This window comes from Chiloscyllium plagiosum, unplaced genomic scaffold (assembly GCF_037043375.1).
Source record: "Chiloscyllium plagiosum isolate Xiang-an unplaced genomic scaffold, Cpla_swu_hap1 HiC_scaffold_39, whole genome shotgun sequence".
In the NCBI taxonomy this organism is placed as follows: Eukaryota; Metazoa; Chordata; class Chondrichthyes; order Orectolobiformes; family Hemiscylliidae; genus Chiloscyllium; species Chiloscyllium plagiosum.
In genome coordinates, this window is record NW_028270177.1 from 22170176 (window position 1) to 22189068 (window position 18893).

Here is an 18893-nt window from a genome sequence, read left to right on the forward strand (position 1 = left end):
GTGGTTCATCTGCTGAAGCCCATACAAAGCACAAAATCCAGGGTTCAATTCTCAGTTTGTTGATATCAAATCAGTACTAGATTCAAAATTGGCCTCATGTTTTGAGAGGGAGAACAAATCTACTTCTGGTCTTTATTCAATGACTTGCTCTGGAAACTGAGGTTTGAACAGGATCTGGTGCAGTTGCAATGCTTTCTCAATTAAATTATCTACCTGCATCTATAATCAAGGCTCATATGTGAAGAATGGCTTTCCTCGACTACAATAATGGAGACCACTTGTGGAAAATAAAGTCACACACTGATGAATAAAGGAAAATATCTCTGGCCTTATCCATTAAATAATCCCATTTCAATTAAACAGCAAATAAAGTGCTAGTCGTTGTGGCTCTTCCAAACAAAAACCAAAGTTCATGAACTATGTTGTAACCTAATCACTTTCCTGAGAATGTTTTCAGTGAGGGGTGTCAAAGATCAAATTATCCAGCAGTGCACATATGAAATTGGGATTACCATTATTCATTATTTTAAGTCCAAATTGACTTTCTACTAACTCATACTAAGAATATATCAGATTGGGATAACAATGGCAAATCAACTAAACCCTCTCCAGACATTAACCTGAAGTAAGTTATTTACAAGGGTTTCAAAACCCAAAACACAAATTTTGAAGTCTCAAAATTATTTCCACTGAAGCAATGCAAGTTTTTCCAAAGTGACAGGACTATGGCTTAATTCACGTTTCAACACCACTCAATCAATATCAGATTTCAAGTGAAAAGTTTTTTTCTTTAAAAAAGAAACAATTTGGGGTTTTTGTGCTTTTACAGGATTTGGAAGCATTACTTGTGTAGAAATACTGCATGCCAAAACATTGATGTAAAGTATGTATTTAATTAACATGCTCAGATGCAAACAACAAATTTTGGTTGATACTCTGAGATTTCCAAGATTAAAACCCTAAAAAACATGCAACTATACTATCATTAATGTTTAGATTAAATCATTCACATAGAGATTACAATACTTATAGACCTTGATGACAAAAATAATTATTGGCAAAACCAAAAAGCTTCTTCAGCAATAAAAAATGTTGTCACAACTCTGCAACTGTATGCAAAATTAAATTTCAAAAAATTAGCCAATTCAGCTTCTGACCTCCTAGCCAATTCAGTGCAGAGACTGGGAAATACAGCACGCTGAACCCTCAATGCTCAGTATCACAAGAATTAGCACAATTTTGAATGAATCATCTATATAATGGATTCAAAGTTTGTGAGAAGATTTGTAGCTCGGGTGCTCGTTGTTGTGGTTCTGTTCGCTGAGTTAGGAATTTGTGTTGCAGATGTTTCATCCCCTGTCTAGGTGACATCCTCAGTGCTTGGGAGCATCCTGTGAAGCGCTTCTGTGATGTTTCCTCCGGTATTTATAGTGGTTTGTCTCTGCCGCTTCCGTTGTCAGTTCCAGCTGTCCGCTGCAGTGGCCGGTATATTGGGTACAGGTCCATGTGTTTGTTGATAGAATCTGTGGATGAGTGCCATTCCTCTAGGAATTCCCTGGCTGTTCTCTGTTTGGCTTGTCCTATAATAGTAGTATTGTCCCGGTCGAACTCATGTTGCTTGTCATCCGCGTGTGTGGCTACTAAGAGCTGGTCGTGTCGTTTCGTGGCTAGTTGGTGTTCATGGATACGGATCATTAGCCGTCTTCCTGTTTGTGCTATGTAGTGTTTTGTGCAGTCCTTGCACGGGATTTTGTAAACTATGTTGGTTTTGCTCATGCTGGGTATCGGGTCCGTTGTCCTGGTAAGTTGTTGTCTGAGAGTGGCTGTTGGTTTGTGTGCTGTTATGAGTCCTAGTGGTCGCAGTAGTCTGGTCGTCAGTTCGGAAATGTTCTTCATGTATGGTAATGTGGCTAGTCCTTTGGGTTGTGGCATGTCCTCATTCCGTCGTCTTTCCCTTAGGCATCTGTTGACGAAATTGTGGGGGTATCCGTTTTTGGCGAATACATTGTACAGGTGTTCTTCTTCCTCTTTTTGCAGTTCTAGTGTGCTGCAGTGTGTTGTGGCCCTTTTGAACAGTGTCTTGATGCAACTTCTTTTGTGTGTTGGGGTGGTTGCTTTCGTAGTTCAGGACTTGGTCTGTCTGTGGTTTTCCTGTATGCCTTTGTGGTGAATTCTCTGTTCGGTGTTCGCTGTACCATCACATCTAGGAATGGGAGCTGGTTGTCCTTTTTTCCCTCTGCACAAAACACTACATAGGACAAACAGGAAGACAGCTAACGATCCACATCCATGAACACCAACTAGCCACGAAACGACACGACCAGCTATCCTTAGTAGCCACACACGCAGATGACAAGCAACATGAATTCGACTGGGACAACACTACTATTATAGGACAAGCCAAACAGAGAACAGCCAGGGAATTCCTAGAGGCATGGCACTCATCCACAGATTCTATCAACAAACACATCGACCTGGACCCAATATACCGGCCACTGCAGCGGACAGCTGGAACTGACAACCGGAAGCGGCAGAGACAAACCACTATAAATGCAGGAGGAAACATCACAGAAGCGCTTCACAGGAGGCTCCCAAGCACTGAGGATGTCACCTAGACAGGGGACGAAACAGCTGCAACACAAATTCCCAGCTCGGCGAACAGAACCACAACAATATAATGGATTCTTCTCGTCAAAAAGTACTCTTTTAGCTCAGAAGGTTCCAAAACAAGGAAAAAGGTTTAGCTTAAAATAACTGAGTGGGCCTTGTCAAAATACATGTAGATGAAGTAAAAATTCCTACACAGACATTAACATAAAATACTGGCTCCATCATCTTCCCATACCAAACACATTAAAAGCTCAAAATTTATGCTACACAATTGAGTAACAAGTTAACACATTTTTCTGCAACAGTCTGTGGCAAGCACAAGTCATTTAATTTATAACAAAAAAACTTGTTTCTACACTCCAACACAACAAATGCTTACAATCAAGGAAGCCTCAAGCAGAAGCATAAAACAGACAAAAAACAAATCAAATTTCTGTTATTGGTATGGTGCTCTTTACCAAAGTATTAAGCATAACTTCAAAGCAGCTCAAAATCACATTGATTTTGAAAATGCATGAAGTAACTTTTATTTCAGATAACCAACAGCAAAATCCCAAATTTAGGGGAAGAAATTAATAAGTTAACAAATTAATCTGCCGAATCACAACCCAAAACATTCTGCTTTTCCTGCCTAAGACTCGTGAAATTTATATTCTGTTATGTACAACCCTTCTCAGAGCTTGAGCACTTCCATTTCTAAAAGTACACAATTGCATAACAAATACAAAATACACTGCCTGCAACAGAAATGCTCCATTCCAGTTGGAAAGCAGTTAACCTCAGCACTTAGTCCATATGACCCAAATCATATCATCAACTTGAAAGAAATCACATGAACAACATTAGATAATACTGCTTTAAATCAGTTAGCCCATGAATCGGCAACACAAAAGGAACGCCTTGTAAATGTACATTTTTTAAAACTGCCAATTTGCACACTTGGCTTCACTGGGGTTGATTAAACCTCAATGCTTAAAGCAAAGTCCACTTTTAATGGAAAGAAACATTTAAAATGACTGGTCACTTCGCCCTGAATCTGCTTATTCAGACCTGAAGTGGCCTGATACAAGGACTGCAGTCAGAGAGTGCATACAACTCACCCAGTGGTTTATGATTATGCATTTCCTCATCATTTTTGAAATGCTGGACTACTTGCTTGGTATGGAATTTGAATCATAAACTTCAACATAATTAATGGTGTTGACAACCAGCTTCTCATTCATACTCTCAGTTACAAATGAGGCAGAGAGGGAGTTCCTAAAAATACATCCTATACAACCTATTTGCTATTCTTTCAGAATGAGTCAACAGCACGAAGCCAACGAGTAGTTACTGTCAGTCTTACAGATTTGGGGATCATAACAATACTATATTTTAAGTCACCCTAACAAAAAGTCAACAATGGCATTTAGAACATTTTGAACTCAAGACCATGAATAAAATTGCATAATAATGATTCCTGTGGTACCAGAAGCTAAAGGGAGATGGTGGCCAAATGGCAATGTCTCGAGACAAATAATTTATAACCTCAGCTTCTGCTCTGGGGCGCTGGTTCAATTCTCACCATTGGTAGAAATTTGGAATTCTGAATAAATCTGGAATGAAAAGCTCAACTAACTGTAACCAATACTGCTAATAGTCAGAAAAGGACATGGTCTTCAGAGAAGGAAATATGGTCGACATGTGACTCCAGGTGTACAGCAGTGTGGTTGACTATTAACTGCCGTCTGGGCAATTATAAAAAATCGATAAATGCTGGCCTGCAACAGCAATACCCACATCTCAAGCATTAATTTACAAAATTTGCCATTTCTTAGTATCTATTACAACTGCAGATAAACAAAACATGTCATTCTTCCTTACCTTCACTGACAAGTTCACTGTTCTCTGATTGTTTACAGAAGATAATCTTCTCAACCAGCTGGTTATAGCTGCACATTCCCACTGCCTTCGCTACATCAGCCGTCTGGAACAGGATGGTTAGCAGAAAATTAAATTTAAGACTTGCAACACGATTTCTAGCCTCCACACCCCATTTTATATTACAGGCAAAGATCTGCAGTATCATGAAGAATAAACTGTTGAGGATGCGGAGACTACTGTACATACTGCAAAGACATATACTTCTTGCATTTTTACAAAAGCTTATGTCAAATGGCAAACTATTCAATTTACAGGGAACAAACAAATGGGCGGAAAGATGGGCTATTCTAATGCCGAGACATAATTACATATATCCATCTAATATCAGAAGTGTACTTTCACTTCCTGAAGTTCATCACAAAAAAACAACTTCCCCATAACCACCAACAAAAGAAGTCTACTGATATGATCTTTTCTTTGTAATTTAACATGTATGCACAAGGCAAACTTTATTGATTAGAATCATGTGGAAGCAGACCATTTTGCCCATCAAGTCCACACCAAACCTCTGGAGAGCAACCCATTCAGTCCTCTACCCCCATCTGTGTAACCCTACTTTTCCCAGTTAACCCACCTAACCTGCATATCCCTGGACACAATGGACAATTTAGCATGGCCAACTCACTTAACCTACACATCTTTGGACTTTGGGAAGAAACCCACACAGACATGGGGAGAATGTGAAAACTCCACACAGTCACTCAAGTCTGGAATTGAACCTGGTGCAGTGAGGTAGCAATGCTAACCCACTGAGCCATGCCGCTATCGATTAGCAAACCTCCTAAATGACACTTTCATCATAAGCATTTATAACTTCACAGTATACGGAGTACGGGAGAAGAGAAAACATAAGCCTGATTGGCGAAAATAGCAACGGAGAGGAGTGTGCTCACACTTGCAGAGAGAAAAAAACCTAACTGCAACATCAGAGGAAAGTGCAACTTTTGCACTTTGGTTTCCTTTCATTATATATCAATTTTATGGTACATGTTACACTTGATAACGTAACTATAGATAAACACAGAGCATTTTTTAAAATTTGAGACCTAACTAATTAGACAAAATTAAGATGGCAGGGCTGATGTGTTGTAGCTACACAGGTTGGGGATTTGTGAACAACCCGCATCATCCACAGTAACAACATGTACAGTGTCTACAGCTCAAGAAGCTTCAGCTCCACGTGGTTAAGTTGAATTCCAAGCTTTGGACACTTCTGATCAAGGATACCGAAGTTACACAGAGTCATAGAGACGTACAGCATGGAAACAGGCCCTTCGGTCCAACTTGTCCATGCCGACCAGATATCCCAACCCAATTTAGTCCCATCTGATAGCACCCGGCCCATATCCCTCCAAACCCTTCCTATTCATATACCCATCCAAATGCCTTTTAAATGTTGCAATTGTACCAGCCTCCACCACTTCCTCTGGCAGCTCATTCCATACACGTACCACCCTCTGTGTGAGCAAGTTGTCCCTTAGGTCTCTTTTATATCTTTCCCCTCTCACACTAAACCTATGCCCTCTAGTTCTGGACTCCCCGACCGCATGGAAAAGACTATAATTGAATTTGACACCTGATTTGAGGGTGAGAAATGTGAGGCTGAAACTTGGGTCTTGAACTTAAATAAAGGCAATTACAAAAGTATGAAGAGCTGGTTAAAGCAGAACAAAAAAGTAGGTTATAGGCTAATATGATAGAGAAGCAATTCCAGACATTGTTCATGGTAGATATCTTTAAGTGGTATACAAAGAAAGACTCTGAGAAGGGTGTACCAGTCATGGTTCACAAAGAATGTTAAGGATGAATCAAAATTAAAAAAACACAATGTAATGATTAATGATGTCAGAGAGGTCAGAAAGTTTTACAAACCTAAAAATGAGGGAGAAATTGAAGTGCAAGACAAGACTAACAAGAATGAGAAGTTATTAAATATCCACAAATATATCAAAAAAGTACAGAGTAGCTAAAGTAAGCATTCGCGTTTAGTGAGACGTGCAAATTAAGAATGAAAATATCGAAGTGGCAGAGACTTTGAACAAGTATGTTGTTTGTTGTTGTGAATAAAGATACATGAGAAACAAGAAAACCCGGAGGCAAAAGGCAGGCTGGAAAGATCACGATCATTACTGAAGTATGAGAAGAACTAATGGATCGAGTTCCACAAACTGACATGCCCCTTTGACTGACCCCATGCATTCTCGGGTCTTAAAAGAAATGGCTGCGTAGGGATAGTCGATGCATTGGTTATAATCTTTCAAAATTTCTTAAGATACTGAATGCACCCAATGATTCACTAAGCTGATTCCTGGGAATAACGCATTTTCTTATGATCAAAGGCTGACCAGGCTGTAGTTGTAGTCACTGGAATTTAGAAGAATGATAGATTATCTTAAAATTTTGTGGGGGCTTGACATTGCATAAGTTTCAATTTCTGGGGGAAATCTAGAATCAGGACAAATATATAAAAGGGTTGCACCTTTCAGTCAGAGATGAGGAGGATTTTGCTTTCTAAGAGTGTTGTTTTGTCTTCAAAATTCTCTTTTGAGAGTACTGGTGGCTCAGTCATTGAATATATTCAAAACTGAATCAACAGATTTAGAGTCAGATGTACAGCACAGAAACACCGCCTATGGTACAACTGATCCATGCTGACCAGATATCCTGACCTAATCCCATTTGCCAGCACTTGGCCCATATCCCTCTAAACCCTTCCTATTCATATACCCATCCAGATGCTTTTTAAATTCTGCAATTGTGCCAGCCTCCAACAGTTCCTCTGACAGCTCACTGCATACATGCACCACCCGTTGCGTGAGAAAGTTGCCCCTTAGGTCCCTTTTACATCTTTCACCTCTCACCCTAAATCCATGCCCGCTGGTTCTGGACTCTCCCACCCAAGGGAAAAGACCTTGTTTATTTATCCTATCCATACCCCTCATGATTTTACAAACCTCTATAAGGTCACCCCTCAGCCTCCGATGCTCCAGGAAAATGGCCCCAGCCTATTCAGCCTCTCCTAATAGCTCAAATCCTCCAACCCTGGCAACATCCTTGTAAATCTTTTCTGAACCCCTTCAAGTTTCACAACATTCTTCCGATAGGAAGGAGATCAGAATTGCACACAATATTTCAAAATTGGCCTGATCAAAGTCCTGTACAGCACAACATGACTGCCCAACTCCAATACTCAATACTCTGACCAATAAAGGAAAGCATACCAAATACCTTCTTCACTATCCTATCTACCTGCGACTTCACTTTCACTGATTGAAAAGGGAGTCATGGTTCAGAGGTTCAAGCAGGAAAGTGGAGGCCATGATCAGGTCTGACAAAACTATGGGGCAGGTGAGATAGGCTGAATACTTTTGCTGTGATACAATGATTAAGATGCTCATGCTTATTATCAACTTTGCTATGCCATCAACAACAGAATCATATTTTGTATGAACGCAAAATTTTTCATCTTCAATTCCCATCCAGCTCATCTTGAAGTGCTACTGCTAAATTTTCTGCTTTCAGTCGGAATTAAACCGACCAGTCAACAGACTTAACACATCAAGACATCAGCAATTTTTCTTAAAGAAACATAATGTAATTGTTATTTAATGGGATTCAACTAGCAACAGCTTTGAAATGTAATTTGACTTCTTCAAACACTATTGAGCTGGCGCCACAAGGCTTCAGCAAAAAGCCAATGCCAAAAACAAAAAGCTCTTGATTAAATGCAACAATACACATTTCCCAACGTGCAATAATATTGAAAAACAATTGCCAGGAAGGCTGTAGAAATGATTAAGAATAACCAAATTGACTGCCAATCACGAAGTTGCAGGGAGTCAGAATCAAACATAACCTGACACTTAAATGTCACTGTCCCAGCTCAATGTTTTACCCAAGCTACCATAAAGGTTGGCTCCTTTATTCGTGAGGATGCTAGTCGGTCTGAATTCAAAAGGGGCATGAGGTAAAATGTTTAGCTCATGCCACATCATTTTCTGGTATCTAACTCCAGGTACTGAAGATAGACTGGAAAACGGCACCACTCCTTGCATTGTCACTTAACTGGGTAAACAAAGTAGAGTCTGACAAGACATAAGTGGGCAATATGTGCAACAAATGAGTAGAGACCTAGTTTAAGATTACAGTCAACGCACATTTCAACTTACCTGTGGATCAACCAACCATCCATGGTAAAGTGCAATATCAAGAAGATCAAACACTATGCACTCGGGTGTATATTCGAACACTCTTACACCAGTAAACTTCACATTTACATCGAGTCCTGTCTGCAGCTTGTGTAGAATGGCCATTGCGTCACTCATGTTCTGTTTCAGAAACCAAAAAGGAAAATACAAGATTGAAAAGCATATCAAAAAGTTCAAGACTGAAATAAAAAGGAATAAAACAAGCCAATTGAAACCTTGATCAATGCAGTGATGTGCAAATTAGTACATATAATTTTGGACAGTGTCACAGTTTCAGATATTACAACCAAATCAAATCTGACACTCAAACATCAACAAATTGTGAATATAGATACACTGAGGTATTCATTTCCAAATAGGAAGGACAAAAATTCTAGGTATTCCGCCACCAGACTTAAATGGAAGCATGTACCACAGCTTGCTCCAACAATTATCCACACCTTGGAATTCCTTTCATTTTACTTGCTCTTTTACAGCCCCTTGTCTTGCAGCAACACCAAATGCGAGGAGGTAGATACCATATGGAACACTGCATATTTTCTCCGTTAATCATATCATAAACATCAAATTTCACTGAAGCCACTCCTTCTCCCAAGACTAACACGATTACTTCACAAATGCAAATCTGCACACTACATACATTTACAGTAACAAGTTGACCTGAAACAATGAGATTTTACATGAGACCGATGTGAAAGTCTGTCATATCCTGCCTGAAAAGGCAAAGTGTGAAGTACCTATGACAAGATAGCATACCAGATTTTCACAAAGTTACTGTTCTTTCTTCTCTTCCTTTAATTAATAAAAACCAATTTGTTTCTCCCAGTGATCTAAAACATTATCAGTTCTAATTGATGTAAAACTGTTGTCAATTTTGTTACCAAAATTTATGAAGGTGAATGAAAAATAAATGAAATCAATATCTATCAACTCAAAACACTAACAGAAATTTATGGTAAACCAAACTCTACATACTAACTCATCTTGTGTTTGAAATGCAACTTGTCCAGTCTCCAAAGATTTCATTTCAATTTGATGTAGAGTGAAGCCAATGGGGAAAGACTAGGAGATGTGACTCAAAGCCGGATGAAAATCACAGGCTGTTAAGTCTTATAGAGCAACAACTAGAAAAAGAACTCAAGGTGTAAATGTTTAGAGGTTTCTTCAAAGCAACAACAAAATAAAGAGAGCATGTATGACAGGTCAGTTTCAAACGACTTAAGGGTGTGCAATGTAACAAACTGGAGGAAAGTGCAGGGGTAGAGATGGAATGAGATGCTGAACAGTTGTTAACCATCACAGATGCCAGGCTTCAGCCAATTCAATTCACTCAAGGTGTATCACGAAACAATTGAAGCCACAGAATATAGCAAAGACTACACCACTGCACCTTCTAAATGACCTCAACAATTGAAAAAGGGACAAAGGCTGCAGCTGCCATGGGACCACTAAGTCACACACTACTGACTTGGAACTATGTTGCATTCCTTCATTGTTGGTGGGTCAAAATACTGGAATTATAGTCCTAACAGCATTATAGGTGCACTTCAGAAAGACTTCAGAGAGTCAAAAAGGTGGCTCACCATCATCTCCTCCAGGGTAACTATGGATAGACAAATACTGGCCTGGCCAGCTATACCAAATGAATTGATAAAGAAACCTACTTTTAATTATATATGCTTTCAAATAACAGTAGCAGGTCAGAAGGATGAAATTAATAGAGGAATGGAAATTAATGCAGGCAGGACCTGTTCAATGCCTGCGGTAGGCCCACCCGAGGCCTGCAGGCACAGGGCCCTCAAGATCCACATGCCGGGCTCTCGCCCTGCCAATGCCATTTGAACCCAAGATGAAGTAAGTGAGAAACAGAAAAGAGACAAGAAGAAAAAGAAACAAAAAAAAAGCTGCCAGAGGGGATGGGCCTGAGCACAGGAAGCCTACGCCATCATCTTGAACTGGAAATTACGGAACGTGTATGAGATTTGAAGACATTTCTTCTTCGAAAGTATAGTCAATGTCTGGAATTCTTATCCCAAAGAGTTGAAGAGGCTAAATCACGACAAGCATTTAAAAAGGTGGTAGATTATTTATTTGTGGAATATTGAGGACTTCGGGGATATTATAAGCTGACATAAAAAAGGAGTTGAAGCTGGGGAAGATCAGTCTTGTTGAATTGTGGGAGCAGGTTTGAAGGGCCTAATGGCTCACTCTTGCTTCAATTTCTTATGTTTAAGTAAAAATGGACTTTTTGTGGAGTAGGCAGGTGATGTGGTTTTTAAGAGTGAAACATTATCTGAATTTGAAGTCTACAAACAATATTTCTGAGCAAGCATTCCAGGATCAGCAGTTGAATGGTCAACTGAGTCCAAACAAAGCATGATGAATTGAGTTGAAGACTGTCCAGATGAATGAACTTGACTGTGGGAGACAGGAAATGTGCAATACCTTTCTGTTAGTCTTATTGTAAGAATCCAACACTGGAAGGAGTGCAAAGGAGATTCACCAGGAAGTTGCCTGGAATGGAGCACTTCAGCTGTAAAAAGAGGGTGGCTAAGTTTGGGATGGTTTCTTTGAAGCACAGCAAGTTGATGGGGGACCTGACTGAGGTGGATAAGATGACGAGGGTCATGGACAGGGGAGATAAAAAGCAGCTATTCCCCTTAGTTGAATGGTCAATTACACAGGGACATAATTTTAAGGTGAAAGGCAGGAGATTCAGAGGGGGTCGGAGGAAAACCTTGTTTCACCCAGACGGTGGTGGGAACTGGAATACATTGTTTAGATCAGAGTGATGCTGGAACAGCACACAGGTCAGGCAGCATCCGAGTAGCAGGAAAATCGACGTTTCAGGCAAAAGCCCTTCATCAGGAATGACTGTCGTTCCTGATGAACGGCTTTTGCCCGAAAAGTCGATTTTCCTGCTGCTCGGATGCTGCCTGACCTGCTGTGCATTTCCAGCACCACTCTGATCTAAACTCTGGTTTCCAGCATCTGCAGTCCTCACTTTTGCATACTGGAATACATTGCCTGACTGGGTAGTTGAGGCGGGAAATCCGAACTTTTGAAAATTATTTGGATGAGCTTTTGAATTGTCCTAACATTCAAGGCTATGGGCCTAGGGTGGGGAAGCAGGACTAGTGTAGTAGTAGGATATTTCGGCAGTCCAGACTCCATTGGGCAGATGGGCCTTTTCTGTACTGTATGATTCCCTGAACTTTCTGGAAAATTTCAATGGGAACCAGAGTTTCATTATGAGCAGAATTACATTTTTGCTAACTTACTAATCCTTTGTATCTAGAAATAAGTTACTTTTTTCAATTTTAACTGTGTCAGCTCAATGCATCTAAGTAACATTTCTTCACAACTATGACAGGTAACTGGACAGAGTGTAACGGCAGGCTATTTGACCTAAAAGCTTGAAGACTGTTTTACAAGGCTGTAGTAGCAACGTTTGCATAAATTGGTTCCAGTTTCCTGGGCCCTGAAGTATATCAATCAACTAGAGTTTTGATTCTTCATCTTTATGGACATCATCGCAGCCAAAGCCAAGCTAGCCTGTCACCTACCTATATAGATGCATTTTAGAGAAGTAATCATTGGAATGGAGTCAGTTTTCTTTCCAGTTTATGCCTTCTGGAGCCCTGCAACCTTTTGTTCTGTGCCAGTAACACTGAATATGTGAAATTAATCATGTTTTCAACTTAAAAATATGATGCATACATTTCTCCAAAACTTCATTGTGGCTTTCACAAATTGTGTGTAGTTTCAACAGTCAATCCAGTTTGGTTCCCACATGAACAGCTGCAGCAGCTCCATGCGAAACAAACAGTCCCATGCGCCTAATGATCTAGTTGAAATTTTTTGGAAACAACTGGAATAGAGTATGTCAGAAAAAGAACATGAAAAACTGTTTTCTTTGTAATTTATAGATAAATCACAAAGTGCTCAAATAAATATTTTGTCTGACCAAATGCACAATTCAATCTATTCTGACAGTAAAGCATTTTGCATTAAAATTTAAGTCTCACCAAAAGACAATCTTCCAGAGTATTCAGCTCAGTAGTATACTGCAGGTTCATCTTACTTTCATTGCAGTTTAACTAAGCATTGCTATTTTAAACTAGAAAATAGACTAGCCACACATGAAAGATACCCATCAAAGTGACAGGATGGATATTTCTATATTGATCTAAGGGTAGAATAGGAAATAAAAGCGGATTTCAGAAATCAGGAACTTCAAATTCTTGGGCCCTGAGAGTAAAATGTGTTCAAATAACCTCATAACCTTCCTAAATTTGAGTGTTCCACAAATGTACCTCTCGGTAAAATATTCAAGTGCAATGTCCTTATCAAAACTTGTTCAGCACTTCACTGCAAAAGAGCAAAATCCAAAGTTTCTCTTGATCCAAGAGTTCTTTAAGCATAAGCTTCACGACTCCAAATGCTTCATCAGTTTATTACCAACATACATCAATAATATTCACAGCATCAGTTCTATGTGGATTTCCGATTGTGTCTCTCCTTTCACGAAGACCTCATTGACCTCAGATATACAACCAACAAATTAGTAAAATTGTACCTGCTCATAGTTTAATCTCTGAACATCATTGATTTCTTTTGGCTTTGCATCGAGAATATAGTCACCTATGAATGCAAAGTAAAATTACAAACAGTATTAAAATATTGCTTTTTCAACAATAACTTCAATTCCCATTTAAAAAAGTTATCAATGTGCATTAGATAGGTGCTCAATTAACCACTTCCACCTTTGCTCTTTATATGTTACTTTCTTCAACATTTGTAGCAAATTAGTTGTAGACCCCCAAATATTGTGAAACATGAAAGGCAGGAGACAGACAAGAAGCTAACACAAGATACACATCACCCCCCAATGTCACATGATGCATAAAACATCCTGTCCACAAAAAAATGATCTGCTGTAAATAAACAGTTTACCAAAGGTGCTTCCCATTCACAAAATATCAACCAGCACAATGACAAATCAGATCGCTTCAGATTTATTTTAAGTTTTTTGAGCAACTTTGTTCTGCACCCAGTCCAAAGCAAGAAAAGCTGCACAAAAAGACTCTAAAAATATAATAAATTCACCCTTGCGATTTTCAGCGACTTTCTCTACTGTTAATAGGCTTCAGACTCCACTACACTTGCAGCTTTCATCTGACTCAGATTACTGTACATTTGAGTTTCTTAAGACCTGTACATGCACTCTAACATGCTTTAAAAAACCCTATACCTGGAATTGCAAACTGAAGTTCCAGAACAGGCTGCATTCTGTACTACAATGATTGCAAATAATTACAAGTGACTAATGCTTTCCATCATTATATCAAGAACGTTTTAATTTATCATCTAGAAAACACCACCTCTGCCACACCTACAGTGACAAGCCATCCATTATATAGCTTCAATAATGCTTCTGACCTTTTCAATAAACAGCAGCACTAATTAACATAAAATACACAGTTCTCAAAAACTTAGCACAAAGCTCACAATGCTATTCACTAATGCGGATTGTTTCAAAATTTTATCTGTTAAATTATGCACATTTATAAACATGAAAAACTACTAGTCCACCAATGGAAAGGTTTTCAACTCCATCACAAATTATGGTGTCTGAGGACAATGAAAAATCCTTCAAAGATTCTACACAATCTAAGCAGACTGATCATTATTGATAGGTTTTTCTCTGATCTTTGAAAAGAACATGTTATGTTAACCACACAGAACCAAAGTAAAAACAACCCAATTTAGTTTGTTGTTTTCTTTGAAATGCTAAAATTTTATACATTAGTTTTCCATATCTTCTTCAAAACTAATAGATCTTGATTGTTTCATTCAATTGAATATTACATGCTATATCATATTGGCTTTTTAATAATTTTTTGCGATTTATCTTATCACAAATTTCTCAAAAGCAATAATGAATATTGCATTATCCACTATTTTGATAGTGAATGATTGTTAATATCTATCAACACAATTAAAGATCACAACACAGTCTCAAAATGCACAATGAACATGAAGCTTACTAAATTAATGCAAGGATTTTGCAATAGCAATGAGGCAGAACTATCACCATTATTCCATTGAAGCCAATAATTTGGCACTTTTCCAAAGGACATGCTATGGAAGATTCCACAGAATGCAATTAGAAATCAATTAGAATTGTTCTTCTGAGCTATCAGTTTCACTGTAAAAGACTTGAAACAATTATACTTCATCAAGTGTGGTGTAACTGGGCTTTTACCAGCATTTCAAATTCAGAATAATTTGAAACCACCTCTCTAGCCCAGAAAAGGTAATCATTCAGTTGTGCAATGTAAAATTTCTCCATAATGATAAAAAATGTTGCCATTTGTTTTTGAAAAGGCACATTTATGATGTTTCAGTTTCTATCTTTATCCTCTGTGCATTCCCAATTATTCATTTCACCCTGTAAAACTGTATTAAGAGGTGAACAATAATCAGCACATTGTACTTTCCAGGTAATCATCTAAGATAATTTCAATAACTGAATCGCAACAGTAGTTGCCTCTTTCAGACTAGTCTATACACCTCTAACAATGGGACAAACACCAGACAACTTCAAAAAGATTTTAATTATTAGAACTGTATTTCTATTTGTGTTTGTAGTATTTCTCATTGGCAAGAGACAGATTACATTTGGTGCCTTGGAGTGCTACAGATTTATTAGTTACAATCTGAGTGAATTTTTGACAGAATCTGCTGGTTTGATTTTGCTCTGCCAGGTTCTGTTGACTTGGTTCCAAATTTTCAAGTCGATGTTTTAAATGGAGAAATTCATACCACAAAGACCACTGGATAACTGGGAAAGCAATGGTGTTTGCCTCGGACTTCAGAGTAGTGTTCCTAAGATAAGTAGAGCTTTGTGGACAGCTTTCGCAGAAGGTCAGAGACATGCAACATTGCTTCACCACTGACTAAAAACTGAGGTTTTCAAGTTCAAAGCACATGATATTAGGGATAAGAAACAAAACATTTTCTATTTTGGGGTTCCGTAACTACTGCTAGATCAGTGCCATAAGATGAAATAATACAATGAGGAACAAAAGATGTGAAATGTCCAATCATGTAATATAAGGGAGGCCATGGCCTAGTGGTATTATCACTGGATTGTTAACCCAGATAATGTTCTAGAGACCTGGGTTCGAATCCTGCCACAGCACATGATGGAACTGAATTGTAGATTTTACAGGACAGCACGGTGGCTCAGTGGTTAGCACTGCTGCCTCACAACGCCAGGGATCCGGGTTCAATTCCCGTCTCAGGCAACTGTGTGTGGAGTTTGCACATTCTCCGTGTCTGCGTGGGTTTCCTCCGGTTTCCTCACAAAGTCCAAAGTTGAGCAGATTAGGTGAATTGGCCATGCTAAATTGCCCGTGGTGTTAGGTGCATTAGTCAGGGGTATATGTAGGGGAATGGGTCTGGGTGAGTTGCTCTTCAGAGGGTCAGTGTGGAGTTGTTGTGCCGAAGGGCCTGTTTCCACATTGTAGGTAATCTAATCATGTTACCAAAGCTGGTAGAGCAAAATCAAATGACAGTTCATCAACTAATAAATGGCACTCATGGCTGGAACCAAGGAATCTGTAGCATTCCAGAACACCCAATGAAATCTGCCCCTTGCTACAGAGAAATACTACAGATATTCTAGAAACTTAAAACTTTCGATCAAAATCCTCTGGAGTTGATCCCATCGATAGAATGTAAATAGGCTTATCTGAAAGAGCCATCAACTCAACAGCTATGATTCAGTTACAGAGGAACACTTAAAAATGATACTTGTTGACAACCATATCAACCCTGTCCTCAATATTCAGTTCAACATCTCTATATTTTCCTTGTGCGGGGGGGATTAATCTACCATACTTCATTATTTAGTTGGTTCAGTATTCTGTTCTGCTCGAAGATCCTACAGTTAACAGTTCTGGATTTCTTGGCACACAAGATGACAAAATGCTGGCAAGCAAGTCAGAAAGAAAAGTACCATTTAGCATTCAATAAAGCCAAGCAGGTTGCAATCTTTCAAATGACAGACAGGAAAACCAACAAGGATACAAATGACTGTCACAGGTTGTATCATACTAATTACCTAAACAAAATTTAAATGAAGATTTCATTTCAAATGAAAACATCCCCTTACCACAAAAAAAAAGCAATCTTACCTAAGTATTCCATTAACTGTTCTGCTGTTATAATTTCCATCATAGGTGGAAGTTTAATCTATAATAAAAATGTGTATTTAAACATCAGATTTTATGAAAGAATAATGCAATGAAAACAGATTGATCACCTTTTCAACAATGTAAATCTCACTAATTCAGAGGTACAATCAGGCAAACCTTGATTCTGAGCCAAAGAAAATGTTAGGAAGTGTGACAAACATGAATGTTAAGGATTATGTTACAGGAGGAGAGCTAGCTGGGTTCAGGAACAGAGTTCCTCCAACTCTGATTACTTGTCATCACCCATATTGTTCACCCATCATTGCCTTCATTTGTCTGGGTTCCAAGCTTCAGGAATACTTTCCCTGGAAGCATTGTAGCATAGTGTTTACAGAGACAGTAAAAGGCAAGGTCCAGAGATGTCAATGTAAAATTTATTTTCCTTTAAATCCAAGTGCAGGTGGACCAGAATCAACGCATGCTACTAAGCATAGTAATGTATGCTGCAAGCTACAAGTGAATAGGTATCACTGTGTACTAAAATACAATCTTTACATCTAGGTGCTATTAATATTTCTAAATATACCTTCCATTCTAAAAGAAGAACGTTCATAATTGCGAGCAATGGACAAGGGCCATTTTCATTCTGTGTAATAATGGGCGTGTTTTCGGTTTTCCACTTGATCCATTTAATGTGATAGACTGACTGTCCCGGGAACCTCTCCTTCGAACTAGATGGTTTGGCAATACCATCCTTGCCATTATACTCTTCAGTCTGCAAAGCAAGAGCCAGAGCCCGGTCTTCAGCCCCTTCACTGTTCAAGTCAGAGCTCGGGCAGGAGTTCAGATTGGAAAATGACTCCAGGGAGTCGATGCTTTGCGATTCTCCGGGCAAGCTTTGGTCACTGGCACTATGATTCTTGTCACCCTCAGGGGTTTTAGTCGGACTGCCTTCGTCCTGGATCTGAGCGTCAGTCTGCGGCGGGGGCGGTTGCTGTGGCAGGCCAGGCAGGGCTCCTTTCGCTAAGCCACTCTCAACCTCGGCGCACAGCTCGCCCATCTTGTTTACCAAGTTTCGCTGGTCTCCCTCTTCCCTCACTTTCTCAGTAACGGCGGCGTCCTGCACCCTCTCGCTCTCCTCCTCTCCACCCAGGTGTGTCCCGGAACTCGGAGCGGGGGTGGGGCCGAGGGTGGCGGCCTCCCCAGGCCGGCAGGAGCCTTTCAGCCGCCCGCCGCCATGGCCATCGCCCTGGGTGCTCGGCGTGGCCCCGGCGAACTCCACGGCCGCGCCGCCCCGCTCGGCACCGTCATGACATTCCATGAGGCGGGGTGCGCGCGGCCGAGGGGTGGGGGCAGGGGGATAGGGAGGGGGAGGGGTGGGGAGGGGGAAGGGGGGAGGGAGGGAGAGGACGAGCCGTCGAGCTGTTTACATGGAAAAGGCTCCGAGTCGCTGACCGGCAGCCGCCATGACACCGCCAGCCTCCCCGTGACGTTAGCGCCGGCACCCGCGCCTGCGCATCCGCAGCCTCGCCCTCCCAGGTCTCCAGAACGTAATACCCATTTGCTGCAACCAAAACAAAACACAATGTGTTAGCTGGAAAATTTTTTAAAAACGTGCATTCAAACGAATATCATGCCGGAAAAGGTTCCATTCGAACTGGGGTTCAGTAACTTCCAGAAGAAGTTGCTGCAAACTACAGGAATAAACAGCAGAGACACTATGTTTTCTTCCAATCAATTCGGTTTGGACAAAATTATATGTTTTTCTTGAGAATGCTTTGAATTATTCTTCCCAGTGTTGCATCGGACAAGAGTGTACCTGCTTAATGTATCAATGAAAACAAAGGACCATTATCTGGCAGGAAATTATGATTGGTGATTGTAGGCATGCGCCCTCCTACCGCTGTTGCTTTCTTAAAGGCACATTGACAATAAATTACTTTGTCCA

At 39.9% G+C, this 18893-nt stretch overlaps 1 protein-coding gene across 4 annotated transcripts in view; it reads right to left on the reverse strand.

Annotated features, from left to right (window-relative positions):
- mindy2 (MINDY lysine 48 deubiquitinase 2) overlaps nucleotides 1-18388 on the reverse strand; it is a 58655-nt gene extending 40267 nt beyond the window's left edge. The window contains exons 1-5 of one of the 4 annotated variants that reach the window (XR_006309490.2): nucleotides 17532-18388; nucleotides 16946-17003; nucleotides 13321-13385; nucleotides 8703-8861; nucleotides 4474-4576 (exon numbers count right to left, since the gene is read on the reverse strand). Coding sequence is in view for 2 of the 4 variants with exons in the window: in XM_043677448.2 (XP_043533383.1) it covers nucleotides 4474-4576; nucleotides 8703-8861; nucleotides 13321-13385; nucleotides 16946-17003; nucleotides 17532-18266 (1120 nt within the window). In the remaining 2 variants the exon portion in view is untranslated. The remainder of the gene's footprint in view (nucleotides 1-4473; nucleotides 4577-8702; nucleotides 8862-13320; nucleotides 13386-16945; nucleotides 17004-17531) is intronic. The other 3 variants (XR_006309489.2, XM_043677448.2, XM_043677446.2) reach the window with 3 other exon arrangements.
- Nucleotides 18389-18893: the final 505 nt, after the last annotated feature.